This window comes from Narcine bancroftii, chromosome 11 (assembly GCF_036971445.1).
Source record: "Narcine bancroftii isolate sNarBan1 chromosome 11, sNarBan1.hap1, whole genome shotgun sequence".
In the NCBI taxonomy this organism is placed as follows: Eukaryota; Metazoa; Chordata; class Chondrichthyes; order Torpediniformes; family Narcinidae; genus Narcine; species Narcine bancroftii.
In genome coordinates, this window is record NC_091479.1 from 102,115,857 (window position 1) to 102,134,061 (window position 18,205).

At 44.4% G+C, this 18,205-nt stretch overlaps 1 protein-coding gene across 2 annotated transcripts; it reads right to left on the bottom strand.

The window, feature by feature from the left end:
• Positions 1-6,083: 6,083 nt before the first annotated feature.
• On the bottom strand, positions 6,084-13,284 carry phlda1 (pleckstrin homology-like domain, family A, member 1). Of its 2 annotated transcripts, none has more exons than XM_069902936.1 (2): positions 12,817-13,284; positions 6,084-8,786 (listed from the first exon to the last, which is right to left on the bottom strand). In XM_069902936.1, the coding sequence occupies exon 1, from the start codon at positions 13,239-13,241 to the stop codon at positions 12,828-12,830; it is 414 nt and encodes a 137-aa protein (XP_069759037.1). In that variant the 5' UTR covers positions 13,242-13,284; the 3' UTR covers positions 6,084-8,786; positions 12,817-12,827. The 2 variants fall into 2 exon arrangements, with proteins under 2 accessions (XP_069759037.1, XP_069759038.1); XM_069902937.1 differs by lacking the exon at positions 6,084-8,786 and adding an exon at positions 11,102-11,182.
• Positions 13,285-18,205: the final 4,921 nt, after the last annotated feature.

Consider the following 18,205-nt stretch of genomic DNA (forward strand, 5'->3'; position numbering starts at 1 on the left):
GGAGCCGTAGGTGGTGCCGGTAGAGGATTACATAGTAATCCCTTACTAACCACAGAGCACCGATGGCAGAGGTAAGTGTTTCACTCAGAGAGTGGTGGGTGCCTGGAATGCATTGGGGGTTGGTCATGGAGGCTGTAGGGACATTCAGACAGGCCCATGGAAACAAGAAAAACAGAGGGTCATGGGTTTGAGGTAGGGAAGGGTTATTGTTGCAGAGAATGTAGGTTTATATAGGTTGGCACAGCATTGTGGGCTGATGGGCCTGCACTGCTTTGGAATGTTTTGTGTTCATTCAATGGATGTGGAAACTGCTGGCATCCCTGGGTCTCCTGTTCCCTGCCCATCATCCCTTCCTTCTCTGATGCCACTCCTCGCCTTCCAGAATCTGCAGCCTTTCGTGTTCCCACTCACCACCTCAGTCTCAATCTCCTCCCATTATTCCCCTCCATGAGTTAACCTAGCTCCACTTTCTACCTCCTGCCTCATCCCTTCCCCTCATGTCTTTACAGCTGCTGTGTTCCAAAAGTCTAGGAGCAGAACCAGGCCATTCGGCCCATCGAGCTTGTGCCACTGTTTGAATCATGGCTGATGTATTTTTCCTTTGAACCCCATTCTCCTGCCTCCTCTTCTTCTTCCCTTAATATTTCCAGGCCTGATGCAGGGTCTTGACCTGAAGTATCAATCATCCATCTGACCCCACACGTGCAGCCTGACCTGCTATTTGTCTTTTGCCTTGCTGGGGTTTAGAGTTCCAAGGGTAAATTCTCCATCTGCACTCAGTGAGGTCTTGTCCTCCCTTTCCGCTGGAAGATCTTGAGGAGGCCAGGAGATTTCCCACTGGGATGCCAAGACCCAGAACAATTCTTCAAGTCAGTATTCCCAAAAGGAACAGATTATTTGATGTTTATTTGTCACTGTGCACACCGCAGTTGCAGAACGCATCACATTGAGAGATAAATCGAACTTCAAAAGGCATTTCATTGGATGTAAAGTGTTTTGGGCCATCTCTGGACCAACAAAACTGGAGTGGAATCAAGTCCTTCCCCGTCTCAGGGAACCGGGACCAAAAGGAAGACAAACCAGACCCTCCGTTGATGCCATCAACTCCAGCCACATCTCCCACTGCCTCGGAAAGGCAACCAACCCCAAAATACAAGGGTTCTGGAGAGGAGCCTTCAGTACACTATCCAAAACATTTGACCTTAATTTGCAACCCTGCCCATTGACTGAAATATTTGGAATCTCCGACAACTCCCTAAATTCCCTGCAGAAAGACATTTATATCTCTATTAGCCAAGCATCTAATCTTGTTACCACTGCAAGTCTGATCAGGGCCCTTCTATTACACAATGGATTAAGGATATCAGTTTCTTTATTAAACTGGAGAAAATCAAATAAACATTAAGAGGGGCTATCAGAAATTTTTTCCACAAATGGCAGCCCTTTATGTGTTTTCTTCTCTGAATTATGAGTGCTTATGGAGTAAAAGATTTGCACCAGTACAATTGGTAAAATACTGATACTGTCAGCAAATGTGGGGTCCATGTGTGTATCTGAGGGTGTACATCATATGCAAGGATCGACAACGAGATAGACAACAGACTCGCCAAGGCAAATAGCGCCTTTGGAAGACTACACAAGAGACTGGAAAAACAACCAACTGAAAAACCTCACAAAGATAAGCGTATACAGAGCCGTTGTCATACCCACACTTCTGTTCGGCTCCGAATCATGGGTCCTCTACCGGCATCACCTACGGCTCCTAGAACGCTTCCACCAGCGTTGTCTCCGCTCCATCCTCAACATTCATTGGAGCGCTTTCATCCCTAACGTCAAAGTACTCGAGATGGCAGAGGTCGACAGCATCGAGTCCACGCTGCTGAACATCCAGCTGCGCTGAGTGGGTCACGTCTCCAGAATGGAGGACCATCGCCTTCCCAAGATCGTGTTATTTGGCGAGCTCTCCACTGGCCACTGTGACAGAGGTGCACCAAAGAAAAGGTACAAGGACTGCCTAAAGAAATCTCTTGGTGCCTGCCACATTAACCACCGCCAGTGGGCTGATATCACCTCAAACCGTGCATCTTGGCGCCTCACAGTTTGGCGGGCAGCAACCTCCTTTGAAGAAGACTGCAGAGCCCACCTCACTGACAAAAGGCAAAGGAGGAAAAACCCAACACCCAACCCCAACCAACCAATTTTCCCCTGCAACCGCTGCAACCGTGTCTGCCTGTCCCGCATCGGACTTGTCAGCCACAAACGAGCCTGCAGCTGACGTGGAAATTTACCCCCTCCATAAATCTTCATCCGCGAAGCCAAGCCAAAGAAGAAGAACATGAAAGTTTATGTACGTGTGTTGGTTTTTCTGTTTAGCACAATTTAGATCAAAGTTGCTTTTGATACTTAATAGATAGAATTTGGAAAAGAAAAGGCAGCCAATACACTCAAAGGCCCATCACACCATGGACACACTCTCACCTCCCTCCTCCCATCAGGGACAAGGCTCGAGGGTGAAAGCACACACCAATGGGTTCCAAAATCATTTCTTCCCTGCGCCATCGGGCTCCTGATTGAACCCCACAGCAATGACACCACAGTGCCCTAAGTGTGCACTAATTGATCTTTTCACTTTTACATGACATGCTATAATGTGCTTGTGCTCTTCGACTTGGAATAAAATGTTCGAATATATGGTGAGATGGGTTCATTTTCAGGAATGGTCTGTCTGCATGGAGTTTGTCCACTCTCCTTATGTCTGCATAGGTTTTTCCCAGGGGCTCTGGTTTCCTCCCACCCTTCAAAATGTATGGTGGCTGTAGATTAACTAGGTGGTATGGGCTCGTGGGCCAGAAGTGCCTGTTACTGGGCTGCATGTCTAAAATGCACAAATAAAGGCATTTTGTTCAGACAAAGATTTGGTCCAGGTGCCTGTCTACATTTTGCTCATACCTTGAGGAAGGGCTCAAGCCTGAAATGTTGGTCATGCATCTTTACACTGTGTTGACCTACTGAGTTTCTCCAGCATTGTGTTTTCACATTTTACAAATAAAAGCATGCTGTCTTTGATCTGAATCCCCATCCATTCCACTGCATATGAAAATGAAAGACACTTTATGTGAAAGCTCCCCTATATATCACAAATTAATCTGCAAGATTGGTCTATCTTAACTGCCGTGATAAAAGTGCGCACACAGGTTTCAACACAGTTGGGTTCGTGGAATTTACCATAAAGCATTTCACTTAAGGGTGAATCCCTGAAGAGTTGTTGAATTTAAGAGTATTATGCACAGATTCAAGCATACAGCCATTTAAGTTAAATGCTTCCTCAATATTTCACCTGCTGAGCTCCCAGGAGAAACACAAAGTCATACTCTTGGAATTGTGAGCAAAGGATGAACTGCAGGAGGAACTCAGCTGGCCAGGCAGTATCCGTGGAGAGAGACAGGCCCAATGTCTCTGTCCATTGCCCTATCACCTTTTAATCCCTCCCCAGGGTTCTTTCCCTCTTGATATGCGGAGGGCCATCATTTCCTGCTGTACTTGGAAAAATGGATCGGTGGTCAATCCACAGGACCATAAGAGTGGCAGAGAGGGTCACTGGAGTCTCCCTCCCCCATCAACATGATCCACCAGGATCGCTATCTGAAGAGGGTGCTCAAAATCGTTGAGGACCCCTTCCACACTGCACTCAGCATCTTCCAGCTGCTCCCATCAGGGAAGAGATACAGGAGGATCAGAGCCAGCACCAATAGGCTGAGGATCAGCTTCTTCCCACGGGCAGGGAGAACCCTGAACAACCAAAGGAACCGCTCACACTGACCCTCCGAGACCCTCATATGTACAAAGCAACATTCATTTATTTATGTGTATAGATAAATATATGTGTACATGTCCAGTTGTGTGTCTGTGTGTTTTGCACCCCGGACTGGAGAAAGCTATTTTGTTGAGATGTACATGTGACAATAAACGACTCTTAATAAATCTTCTGGCGAGAGTGTGAAATGAACTGAAGTGGTGAATGAGGGCATGATTTTGACATTTAAGAAAAATTTGGATAGGTAAATGAATGGGAGCAGTATGGAAGGAAATGAACTGGGTGCAAGCCACTGGAACTAGGCAGGATAATAGTTTAGCACAGACTGGATGGGGCAAAGGGTGTTTCTATGCTGTACTGTTCTATGATTCACAAGCTCCAAGACGCAGGACGACACCTTTAATCAAAAGGGTTCAGCAACATCCAATCATTTCATGAGATGGAGATGTTTGTGGAAAAGGCTGGCACATTGCCCTTGAGGAGAAGGTGGTGGTGGTGAACCAGTGGAGGGACAACACAACCAAATAGCTCCCTGGGTCATTTCAGACTGCTACATTGGGGTTGGAATACAGGACAGACTGCTTAAAGATGACAGGATTCCTGTCCTGTGAAACAGACTGCCTTTTGACAACGCAGCAGTTCTGTCGTCTGTACGACTGAAACTGGTTTTGTTTCTCATTAACTTTAAATTATTTAATTAACTGAATTTAAATTCCACAGCTGCTGTGTTGGGAATTGAACTTCGGTCTCTGGATTACTTGCCTGTGCGTTAACTGCTGTATCAACACCACACATTGTACAATATTCCCAAAGTAATTAGCTTCTTGTGACACATGCCACACACGGAGAATTGAGCAATTATTTCACTGCATTTGGTCAGAACAGGAGACAGTGTTACAGCTGTTCTTCCCATTATTCCCATTTCCTTCGGCCAGAGGACATGGAGTTTACAACCAAGAACCTCTAGATTCAAGGAGAGTTTCTCCCCTGCCTTTGTCAGACTAGTCCTTCCACTCATAAAAGGTAGTGGCCTGAATGTTGTAACTGTACTTTCCTCTTTTACACTATCCCCTGCAGTTTTGTTTTATTCTGCACTGCCTACATAGAGCAAAACATGAAAGTCTGCAGACACTGTGGTTGAAGTAAAAACATGATGCTGGAGAAACTCTGCAGGTCAAACAGTGGACTTCATGTAGCAAAGATAAAGATACAGAAGGAGTCCTTCATCAAGGCACGAGCAAAATGTAGGCAGGTGCCTGAACAAAATGATGAGGGAGGGGCAGGGGGAAGAACATAGGCCCAAAAGCAGGAGGTAATAGGTGTTACTACCACCTGTCACCTCCTGCCTGTGGGACTCTGCTCCTCTACCGCCCCCCACCATTTTGTTCAGACACCTGCCTACATTTTGCTCGTGCCTTGAAGGGCTCAAGCCCGAAACGTTGGTTCCGTATCTTTATCCCTGCTCTATAAAGTCCACTGTTTGACCTGCAGAGTTTCTCCAGCATCGTGTTTTACTGCCTACCTCTAGGTTGACTTGCCTGGATAGCAGGCATAACAAAACACTTTGTGTACCTTGGCATGTGACAACTAACAAACTCCAACCCATTTCTTAAGTCCATGTAAAAGGAGGTGGGATAGAACCTAAATTGAAATTTTTGCCAATGAAAGCAGTAATTTTCCCGAAAAATGCAGAGATTTGTTGCAAGCTGATGGTGATAAAACTAATCTCAACCACTTACATGAGTGCAGGTGCTCAGTTTGATTGGCAGCCAAATCATCGCTCTGGTTGGCTACTGTCATTCACTGTAGAGTTTCTTTTTAAGGGCTTAACCACATCTCAGGAAGTTCCCAGAGCACCACATCAACATGGGGCTCATTGTCCACAAGACTATTGCAGCTGGTCAATAGGTCACCAAAGACGGTTGCAAATTTCTACAGGTGGACCATAGAGAACATTCTGACTGTTCTTCACTGTCTGGAACGGAGGACAGGAATAGACCACTGAGTGTTATGAACCCAGCCAGCACCATCACGGGCATCAGTCTTCACTCTATCAAGGACATCTAAAAGAGGTGGTGTCTCAAGAAAACAGCCTCTGTCCTCAAAGACCCCACCACCCAGACCATGTCCTCTTCTCTCCACTACCATCAGAAAGGAGGTACGGGAGCCCAAAGACAAACACCCAATGGTACAAAATAAAAAAGCAGCTTTATTCCCCCTCTGCCATCAGATTTCTGAGTGGACAATGAACCACAGACACTCCTTCACTTTCTCTTTTGCACCAATTTATTTACTTTTTGTAAAATGCAATTTATTGCATTGCTGTGCCTGTGACACTGCCACATAACAACCAATTTCGTGACATGCTCGTGACAATAAATTCTGATTCTGAAATGTATCCAGCACATTGGCCAGCCTCAGCACCAACCCAAGGCTTCACCTCTCTCTCTCTCCACAGATACTGCCTGACCTGCTGAGTATTCCCAGTGAGGTTTGTTTTACATTTCTAACACTTTCTGTAGGCTGCAAAAACAAACTATTCATGAAGGTGAGAGAGTTGATTCAGCAAGTCTTATTTTGCTGACATGTTTTATACTCATGATTCATATCTCACTAGTTCATGAAAAAGGAATAAAGTCATTTTTTTAATTAATCAACATCGCTCGGCATGGAATGTCGGTTTCTCATGCTGCCTTTGTGATTTAGTTTTGGGTTAAAGACACACATAATTGTCCAGGTACAGCGATGGTTCTGTTACTAGGCCAGTTGTTCAGGGATGTGAACGAATTAATTGACAGGACAAGCTCAGCTACAACAGATGAGGATTTTAAATTTAGTTAAACAGGAATTTAAACCAGCTATTCTCAAAAATATCTTTTCAGCTATGACCCCCACTCACCCAAGACTCTGCTCAAAGTTTATGGGCCCCACTTCCCTGTGTATTTATACAATAAAATGACAATAAACTTGACTTGAAAGCAGTTGAGTTTTGGTTTCTTTCATACTTCTCTCCTACCGACTCCATAAAAACACAAAATGCATTCGGGTTACACGAGGTGAAATGACAACCATCAAACCACTGGATTGCCATGATGACCCATTTGGTTCTCTGCTGTCTATGAGGGAAGAAAAGCTGCCATTTTAGGGCTGACCCTTAATCACAAAATGCAGAATCCTCTGTTCAAAGGCAATAGCAGGGACACCCTGTGAGTGAATGGAACAGTCTACCTCACCCATTTCTACCCAGAGAGGTACAAATCCACAAGGAAGATGCAAATCCTGGATGCACAAATAATGTAATGTCTCCAGACTATATTGAGACGAAATTATGAACAGTTGTGTTTTTCAGGCATTCCAGTTTTATATAATAGGCATAAGAGATTGAAAAAAGAAATAACATGCAATCTGACCATGCAATTCAATGATTAATTGAACGCTATCTCACTTGATTTGCATCTGCACTATTTTCTCGTCAAGACTTTGACTAAATTGTAGCGTTAAGAACTGTACATTTACAAACACAACATATTCACAGCAACTTAAAGTGGACATCAGAGGTTCACCCCAAAAAACCTGTGGAAGATGAATCAGCATCGACAAGAAAAGTCTCTCTGTTGCAATCTGATGGCTGTATGAAAAATTATTTTTTATGATGCTACAACGTTTGATCATAATTGTATTTTAGAAACCAGAAGGCCCTTAGTATAAAATGAAAGGCTTAGATATGCTGAGCATCCTTTAAAATGTAGGCAAAACAAATTTTTGGTGAATCCAATAAAACATAACTAAATAATACCTGATATTCCCAATATAAGTGGAAGTATCTTATTAACACATGGAATGTACGACAAAACTATATGAAACCAGCTCTGATGGAAGGTCACTGAACAAAGATGTTCACCGTCTCTCTCTCTCCGCAGATGCTGCCTGACCTGTTGAGAATTTTGTTTATTTTTAAATTTTCAGAAATTGCCAGGCACTGCTTTTGAAAAATGGTTTCACCCGAACTTGAATCATAAATGTGAGTTATTTATGTAATAAAGAAATAATTATTGTTGTTCTTGGCAGTTCCATAATCTTTTATGTCTGGATTCTACAATGTCCAAACAAAAATTTCCCTCTTGCCCCTATGCACTGCAGATGACTCAATACAAGCCGTGGAAAGAGAAAGTTGTCTTGACCCAGTTAACAAAATCCTCTACAACCCCCCATCCCCTTCCTATTCGATACCCAACTTCCCTGATTTTGTTGGCACCTTTCGTCATCTGCAATAAATGGCTGACCTTCCACCACTTGCTGGGTCCATTATTTCAATTAACTTCCCTCTGCTCCGGGTCACCCCAATGAAGGGCAATCAATATTCAAAAGTTTTAAAAAAAGAATCTCAATCCTCTGAAGGCATTTCACATCGTCCCCCGAATTCTCAAATCACCAACCAGGGAAAACAGCCTTTCGGCATCTGTTATGAATAACAGAAAATTCTTGGATGCCCTGACAATGAGATCACGCTCGTTCTTCTCAACCAGAGAATACAGGCCCATTCTATTCTGTGCACTGTTCCAGAAGAAAGGGGCAATTCACTGACATCAAAGGCACTCTAATCCTCTGGTTACATTTTGACAGAACTCTTATAGTCAAGACATCAGGCATCAAATTAAACCATCATAAATTAGAAAAATCAGAAAAAGGAAATAACTTATAAAGACATATTTTGTATAATTTTCCCTTCTGGATGCATAAAAAATACTGTGAAAACATTAAGCTGCCCACTGATGATATTCCTGAAAGCTTCTTCCCGGAGAATATTGGTTGAAAGGTCCTTTCTGATTCTGTCTGCTGGGTCACATTGTTCAGCCACTCCAGCTTCTAATAAGCTAATCTGATATCTGCCACGGGCAGAGATACCGCATTTCCATTTTCCATTCCCGTGTGCTGGATTTCAGCACAGTTTATGTACCATCCTTTTTCGAACCTGTGCAGGATCAAACATTTAAAAGAGAATGTTACTCCAAAAACCCTGCTGTTGAGGTGACGAAGGTTCACAGGACTGATCACTGAAATGGCAGATCTGATGAATGAAGAAAGGCTGGATAGACCAGGGTTATTTAATTTTATATTCATTTTGAGGTAACAGGCCCTGAGGGAGAGGTGACATGAAATGCTGACAGGATGAGACAGGTTAGTTAAACAAGAAAATGCTGGGGTTTAGTGCATAAAAGCACAGGAGAAACTCAGTGGGTCACGTAGCATCCACTGTCATTCCATACAAAGGACGCAAGCGTGACCGGCTTAATTTCTCCGTCACAGGTTAGAAGCAGGAAGGATGTTCCGGATTTTGGGAAAATTCAGAATAAGGAGTCAAAGTCTAAGGATAAGGGGTGAGATTAGGAGAAACCTCTTCACTCAGAGAGTGGTGAACTTGTGAAACTCTCTGTCACAGAAAGTTGTTGGGGCCGGTTCATTTGACGTAGTCGAAGGGGAGTTGGATGTGGTCCGAATGACTGAAGATAGCAAAAGGCAGGGAGAGAGAACAGGAATAGGGTACTGAGGTCATGTGATCAGCCATGATCGAATGGTAGTATAGGCTCAAAGGGCCGAATACCCTTTTCTTGGCCCCCCCCCCTCCCACTTCTAGAATTCTATATCTCCAGTGTGTCAGCCAGAAGGAACAATTACATTTTAAAATTCTTGGATGTTAAAAAGAAACCTGGTGAAATACCCAGCAGATTTCAGTCCAAACACCACAAGTGACATTTTGAAGTCTGCTAATAATCACTCAGCAATAAGAACGCAGCCTAAATTTAGAACCTGACAAATAACTTCAATCAAAACAAATCCAAAAAGAAAGACAGCTCTTACATCACTGTGCGGTTATCAGATTTATAAAATGCCATACTGGCTTACAAACATTCTATTTTACTGTCATTATATTTGCTTAAATAGATCTGAATGAGTATGAGAATTCAAATAATGACGCTATCTGTTATATTAGTGAAATAATTGACTTATTTTTCTGAGCTAAAAAGGTCTCAGAACTAAAGAAAATATCTGACACACTTAAGTGCTCCACACTTAAAAAATGGAGTTTGGACTGTGGATCTTGGCATTGGGTAACTGAGAATGAACAACTTTACAATCAAAGAGGCTAATGCACATCACAAATTTTCCTTCACTAAAATCCATTTGCAGAATGGTTGCATCAGAGTGATTTTTCTTGATAGGTCTCCAGATCAATGAAGGACCCACTCAGGCTGAGGGCCACTTGTAGTCGGGGGACCTGCACATGCTGCTGGAGACTGGATCATGGGAACCAGGTATTGGAGCTGGGATGTGAGAGGGTGATGAGGGCAAGAAGGACTCCTGAAGGGCCTCGGGTGCTGAAGGCTTCCTGATCGTGTCGGAGGTTTGGATCTGGAGCTCGGGTTGCCAACTGATCGAACAGGAGTCTGTGTGGCTGCAAAGGCCGTGGGAGCGGCTGGAGGCGAATCAATGGACACAATAACTCTGAAGGGACTCTCTTTTGCTTCTCTTTCTCTCGTATTGGAAGAGGCAACAGGCAATGCCATTTTGTGTAATATTACATGTTCTGTATTATTACGTGACAATAAAGGAATCTTTAATGTTCTGGAAGCCCTTTGTCGGATTTCTCCATGACCTTGTGGATGTTGTCCTTTCTGAATCTCAAATTATTTTTAAAAAAAATTTTATATTTTGTTTTTCATCAATAAAGCAAAGAAACAACATCACACATTGCTTCATGATGTACAGGTATCCACTATCAAATTCTCTCTTGCAACTGAGCACTGAATCTCCTTTCACCATCTGCTAAGGCAGCACAAGGCTCCCTTCCCCTTTCCCCATTATTAATCACCTTAAATCTTGATACGGGCTCACTTGCCAATGGAAATAATTTATTGCATAATCACTTGGAGTTCAGAATAGTACATCTCTCCCTAACATTCAAGAGCACCACTGGTTCTGAAGTCTACCATCTCTGCCAACTCCCCACCTTCAGTCTCTTGGCTAAATGTGGATACACAACTTCACAGAAGCAGTAATTGGTGTGAAATACCCCTTCACTGTTCCCTGGGATATGATGATCTCACCTCAATATTTGTGATACTTTCAACTTGCAGGCTAGCATATTGCTGTACAGTTTCCATGTTTCTGTTAACTAAGCATAGGTAGCTATTTTGCACAGCAAAATCATACCTGCCTTTTGTTTTAAAAGACTGATATCAAATATTGGTGTGTGATGCAGGTTTACAGGACATTAAGATTCCGCACCTTTTCTTTTAAAGATGCACAGCAACGACTCACAAGAGAAGGCCACCAGAGCATGCATTAACTGCTGACCCATGTGGTGTACTGAGAAGAGAAACAGACACTTTGGATAGAGACGTATCAAAACAATAAGCGAAGACTGAACATTATGAAGGAGTTCCATAAAGCTGTTGTTTGCAGGGATTTGAACATGTTTTTGCATTTATAATGTGCATATAATTCAGACTAACCCAGAATCAGGAATAGACTATTGTTTAAATATTCACAATCTTATTTTATGACTCATTTAGATGAAGTGCAAAGACTGCATCTCCATCAGGGTGTGAATTGTTTCATTTGATGCAAATGTTCCAACCAGGTCAGCCCAGATCTCACTGACAATCAGCTGCACAAAATACAGAGAATGGGGAGTGAACTGAACATGGTGTCTAGGCCAACGAGGAGACCGCCTCAACCCAGAGTCTTTGCCATGCCAACACACAGACCTTGCCAGGGCAACATGGAATCCGTCCCCAACAGAGCAACCTTACCACGTACAACATAGGGACCTCACCGCGCCAACGTGACTGCCTTACCAGGTCAACACAGAGATTTCTAACAGCCAGCTCGGATGTGCTTGGTGCTGGGTCCAAGATCAAGTTACACGAGACATGGACCACCAAACTCTCTTGCACAATTTGGAACTTTAGGCAATGACAACACTAAGGGTCAGACATTAATCGTCTGATCACCAGCAGAGAGCAAAGGAATGGATGTCTGAAAGGAAGATTTAGTTTGGCATTAGGTTCAGCACAGACATTGTGGGTGAAGGGTCTGTTCCTGAGTTGTCCTGATCTGCATAACATGTCATTGCAATGTTGCAGAGAAACTCAGCAGCTGAGTCCTTTCCACAAGACCAGGAACATAGGAACTGATGAAATGGAGTAGGCTACTTAATTCTCAAATCAATATGACGACAGCTGAATGGTCACCTAACTCCAAATTTGGCTCCTTATCCCTTAATTTGACCAATCAATCACAACTTTAGAAAGGCAATTGCCTAGAATTGTTGAGTAAGTGTGGGACAGTTGGCAATTTCCACCTCTTCTGGAGAAGGGCTTCCCAACATCATTCCTCCCATCATTAGTCTGCTCTGCCATTGAACGCAAAACAGATTCTGCTTACCTATCAGTCACCACCAATGTTTGGCAAGTTTAATTATTTTTAAAATACAACTCATAAGGACATGTACAAGTTTAATAACTCAGAAAAATAACCACTTAGCCTAAGTTTATATGTGCATGGTCTTTTGGGAACTTAATGGATGGAAGATCTGTCCTGGGATTCCTCCATCCATCCCCAATACATCCCTCCTGGGGATCTAGTGCCAGAACAATGGAAGGCAGTGAAGTTCCCCTTGTTGAAAGAGTTGGACCTGCTGGAAGGAGAGGGAGGGAGAGTTGGACCTTTCGAAAGCGGAAAGGGTTTTCAGTGTTGGGAGCAGGGGAGCTTTCAGGAATGAGAGGAGGTCTCCTTGTTCAGAGGATTGGACCTTTGGGAAATAGAGAAGGTTCCCCTTGTTGGGAGGCATTGATCTTTCTGGAAGGAAGCAGCATTCCTCTGGAGTGGGGGAACCCTCAGCAGGAGAGGACGGTGGGGAAGACCCCTCAGCGGGGGGGAGGAGGACCCCTCAGCGGGGGGGGACGGGGGTGGGGAGGTTGTCCACTCTGGGGACTCACCTGCCGGGCCCTCAGGCCGCGCTGTGGACGCCCAGGCCGATGCCCCTCTGGGCCAGCTTCTGGCGGCTGCAGCGCACCGCTTCCATGGCGCGCCGGTTCTGGTAGCGGACCATGCCCAGGGTGATGAGGGCATTCCAGCCCGCGTCCTGCGGGCACCGAAAGTCCAGCTCCCGCCGGTCGACCATCACCACGGTGAAGTACACGTACTTGCCCTTCCTCTCCACGCCGTCCACCGTCTTCATGTCGCCGAAGTGCAGCTGCTTGGCGCGGCCGGCCCGGAGGGGCAGGGGAGGCGACCCGGCCCGATGCAGCACCAACCCCTCGGCCGTCAGCACGCAGTGCCGCTGCTTCCAGCGCTGCAACCAGCCGCCGCTCCGCTTGTGGAGCACGCCCTCCTTCAGCACCTCGCCGCCGCCCTCCAGCATCCCGGCCCGCGGCAGCGTCCGTCTCTGCCCGCTGCCCCTCGCTCCCAGCCCCGGGCACTGACCGACCCCCCGCCCCGGGCTCCCCCCGCCCCCCGGGCTCTCCCCGTCCCCCCGCCCCGGGCTCTCCCCGCCCCCCCCGCCCCCCCCGCCCCCCCCCGCCCCCCCCGCCCCGGGCTCTCCCCGTCCCCCCGCCCCGGGCTCTCCCCGACCCCCCGCCCCGGGCTCTCCCCGTCCCAGCCCAAGCCACGTCCCAGTCCCCGCTCCAGCTGCTCCTCGCACCTCACTCCCCGTCCTGGCTACTCCCGCTTCCCGACACGGTCAGTCCCTGCTGCTCCAGCTCCAGCTCCTCACTCCGGCTGCTGCTGCCCGGACCGTGTCTCTGGTCCACACTCTCTGCTCCCACCACCCGGCGGCCGGCGGGACTGCAGCCAGACCCCTGGTACTCGCGCGGCGGAATAGGGATGGGAACTGGCCTGGAGGAAGGTGAGGTGGTTGGGAGAAGGGGAGGGAGTGAGTGTGTGTGAGAGAGAAGGGGCAGGAGTGTGTGAGAGAAAAGGGGAGAGTGTTTGAGAGAGAAGGGGAGAGAGTGAGTGTGAGAGAGAAGGGGAGAGAGTGAGAGAGAGAGAAGGGGAGAGGGTGAGTGTGAGAGAGAGAAGGGGAGAGGGTGTGTGAGAGAGAAGGGGAGAGAGTGAGTGTGAGAGAGAAGGGGAGAGAGAGAAGGGGAGAGGGTGAGTGTGAGAGAGAAGGGGAGAGAGTGAGCGTGAGAGAAAGAAGGGGAGAGAGTGAGTGTGAGTGTGAGAGAGAGAAGGGGAGAGGGTGAGTGTGAGAGAGAGAAGGGGAGAGGGTGAGTGTGAGAGAGAAGGGGAGAGAGTGAGAGAGAGAGAAGGGGAGAGGGTGAGTGTGAGAGAGAAGGGGAGAGGGTGAGTGTGAGAGAAAGAAGGGGAGAGAGTGAGTGTGAGTGTGAGAGAGAGAAGGGGAGAGGGTGAGTGTGAGAGAGAGAAGGGGAGAGGGTGAGTGTGAGAGAGAAGGGGAGAGAGTGAGTGTGAGAGAGAAGGGGAGAGAGTGAGTGTGTGAGAGAGAAGGGGAGAGAGTGAGTGTGAGAGAAAGAAGGGGAGAGAGAGTGTGAGAGAGAGAAGGGGAGAGGGTGAGTGTGAGAGAGAGAAGGGGAGAGGGTGAGTGTGAGAGAGAAGGCGAGAGAGTGAGTGTGAGAGAGAAGGGGAGAGAGTGAGTGTGTGAGAGAGAAGGGGAGAGAGTGAGAGAGAGAAGGGGAGAGGGTGAGTGTGAGAGAAAGAAGGGGAGAGAGTGAGTGTGAGAGAGAAGGCGAGAGAGTGAGTGTGAGAGAGAAGGGGAGAGAGTGAGTGTGTGAGAGAGAAGGGGAGAGAGTGAGAGAGAGAAGGGGAGAGGGTGAGTGTGAGAGAGGAGGGGAGAGAGTGAGTGTGAGAGAAAGAAGGGGAGAGAGTGAGTGTGAGAGAGAGAAGGGGAGAGGATGAGTGTGAGAGAGAGAAGGGGAGAGGGTGAGTGTGAGAGAGAGAAGGGGTGAGGGTGAGTGTGAGAGAGAAGGGGAGAGAGTGAGAGAGAGAAAGGGAGAGAGTGAGTGTGAGAGAGAAGGGGAGAGAGTGAGTGTGAGAGGGAGAAGGGGAGAGAGTGAGTGTGAGAGAAAGAAGGGGGAGAAAGTGAGTGTGTGAGAGAAGGGGAGAGAGTGTGTGAGAGAAGGGGAGAGAGTGAGTGTGTGAGAGAGAAGGGGAGAGAGTGAGAGAGAGAGAAGGGGAGAGAGTGAGAGAGAGAGAAGGGGAGAGAGTGAGAGAGAGAGAAGGGGAGAGAGTGAGAGAGAGAGAAGGGGAGTGAGTCAGAGAGTTTTCAGATGGTAGAAATCTGAACCAAGTGCAGAAACTGCTGACATCTCTCCACATTTGCAGAAAGATCAAGTTAACGTCCCAGAGAAACTGCAGGCGCTGAGGAAATAATGAGGAGCTGGAGCAACTCCGTGGGTCAAAATCCTTTTTAAAAAATAATCGTGTAATAAAATAGAAAATCTAAAATTACACAAAGTCACCGTGAGTATTGCCCAGCGCTCCTGACAGTTAGAGAGAAAAAGCAAGAGAGTCTATTCAGAGTGTGCCCATGGATCCCTTCCGTGTCCGACCGTAGCGTCTCCCTGAAGGGTCCCGAATCAAGACATTGCCTGGCCATTTCTCCCCAGGTGTGTATCCACCACCATAGAACCAGGTAGCTGACAAGAAATCAGGCATATAGCTTTAAGGTTGAGGGCATAAGTGGAATGTAATTTTTAGCCAGTGATTGGTAATGCTCCAGAAACTTCTGCCTACAGGGATGCCTAATGATCTCAGAATGAAATTATAGCAGCATCTGGAGGGAAAAAACATATGATCTTATTTAATGGGAACTGTTCATCAGAATTTATCATCGTCCATATGCCCCAGGATTCATTGTTTTGGCGACAATATTACAGGCACGGTTTTAAAAATAAATGAGTGCAAGTGTGGCCCATTATTGCTCATTCAGAAAAATATCCTTTTTTTTTAAAATTTTTTTATTTTTCACACCATTAACCACATTGACCAAGATACATACATTTTCCTTTTCAAATATATACAGTGTCGTTTTCTTCCCCCCCCCATCTTCCCATCCCACCCTCCCTACCTCCCCTCCCATTCATTTAAAATACAGAATCTAAGATACATTAAACCCGTCAAACAATGTTGTCACTCAATAAAAATAAACAAGAAGTTCCAATGAGTCAATTTCTTTTCATTTCCTTCTCCTTCTGTCATTTTAGGTGGTAGATGTCCCCGGTAGGTTTTCTCTATTGTGTTTCATGTATGGCTCCCATATTTGTCCAAATATTGCAATATTATTTCTTAAATTATATGTTATTTTTTCTAATGGAATACATTTATTCATTTCTATATACCATTGTTGTATTCTCAAGTTATCTTCTAATTTCCAGGCTGACATAATACATTTTATTGCTACGGCTAGGGCTATCCTAACAAATCTTTTTTGTGCACCATCCAATCAAGTCCAAATTCTTTGTTTTTTATGTTACTTAGGAGGAAGATCTCTGGGTTTTTTGGTATATTGCTTTCTGTAATTTTATTTAATATCTGGTTTAGATCTTCCCAAAATTCTTTCACTTTCTCACAAGTCTAGATTGCATGAATTGTTGTTCCCATTTCTTTTTTACAACAAAACATCTGTCAGATACTGTTGGGTCCCATTTATTTAACTTTTGAGGTGTAATGTATAGCCTGTGTATCCAGTTATATTGTATCATATGTAACCTCGTGTTTATTGTATTTCTCATAGTTCCAGAGCATAACTTCTCCCATGTTTCCTTCTTTATCTTTATGTTTAAATCTTGTTCCCATTTTTGTTTAGTTTTACCATTTGTTTCCTCATTCTCCTTTTCTTGCAGTTTAATATACATATTTGTTATAAATTTTTTGATTATCATTGTGTCTGTAATCACATATTCAAAATTACTTCCCTCTGGTAACCTCAGACTGCTTCCTAATTTGTCCTTCAAGTAGGATTTCAGTTGGTAGTATGCCAACACTGTATCTTGAGTTATATTATATTTATCTTTCATTTGTTCAAAGGATAGTAATTTATTTCCTGAAAAACAATTTTCTATTCTTTTGATCCCTTTTTTCTCCCATTCTCTAAAGGAAAGGTTATCTATTGTAAAAGGGATTAACTGATTTTGCGTCAGTAACAGTTTTGGTAATTGGTAATTTGTTTTATTCCTTTCTACATGAATCTTCTTCCAAATATTGAGCAGATGATGCAATACTGGAGAATTCCTACGTTGTACCAATTTTTCATCCCATTTATATAATGTATGTTCAGGTATCTTCTCCCCTATTTTATCTAGTTCTAATCTAGTCCAATCTGGCTTTTCCCTTGTTTGATGATAGGTATCTTAATTGTGAGGCTCTATAATAATTTTTAAAGTTTGGCAGTTGTAAGCCTCTTTGTTTATACCATTCTGTTAATTTATCTAGTGCTATCCTCGGTTTCCCCCTTTCCATAAAAATTTCCTTATTATTTTCTTTAATTCCTTGAAAAATTTCTCCGTCAAGTGTATTGGCAATGCCTGAAATAGGTATTGTATCCTTGGGAAAATGTTCATTTTAATACAGTTTATCCTTCCTATTAGTGTTAGTGGTAAGTCTTTCCAATGCTCTAAGTCGTCCTGTAATTTTTTCATTAGTGGATAATAATTGAGTTTATATAGATGGACGAGGTTTTTATTTATTTGTATACCTAGGTATCACATTGCTTGCATTTGCCATCTGAATGGTGATTCTTTCTTAAATTTTGAGAAATCCGCATTATTCATTGGCATTGCTTCACTTTTATTTGCGTTAATCTTGTAACCCGACACATCTCCATATTCCTTCAATTTCTTTTGTAATTCTTTTATTGATAATTCTGGTTCTGTTAAGTATACTATAACGTCATCTGCAAATAAACTGATTTTATATTCCTTGTCTTTTATTTTTATCCATTTTATTTTATTTTCTGTTCTTATCAATTCTGCTAGTGGTTCTATAGCTAACGCAAACAATAAGGGTGATAGTGGGCATCCCTGCCTTGTTGATCTGCTTAAGTTAAATTGCTTTTACTGACACTTTCGCCAATGGCCCCTTATAATTAATATACTTCTCTGGTAAACTGAATTTTTGTAATACTTTGAATAAATAATTCCATTCTACTCTGTCAAAGGCCTTCTCTGCGTCTAAAGCAACTGCTACTGTTGGAGCTTTACTCCCTTCTACTGCATGAATTAAGTTAATAAATTTACAAATATTGTCTGTTGTTCATCTTTTTTTAATAAATCCAGTTTGGTCTAGATTTACTATTTTTGGTACATAGTCGGCTAATCTGTTTGCTAATAGTTTAGCTATTATCTTATAATCTGTGTTAAGTAAAGATATTGG

Excerpts from the sequence above, each read along its gene's own strand:
- phlda1 (XM_069902936.1), bottom strand. The coding sequence starts at position 13,241 with ATGCTGGAGGGCGGCGGCGAGGTGCTGAAGGAGGGCGTGCTCCACAAG.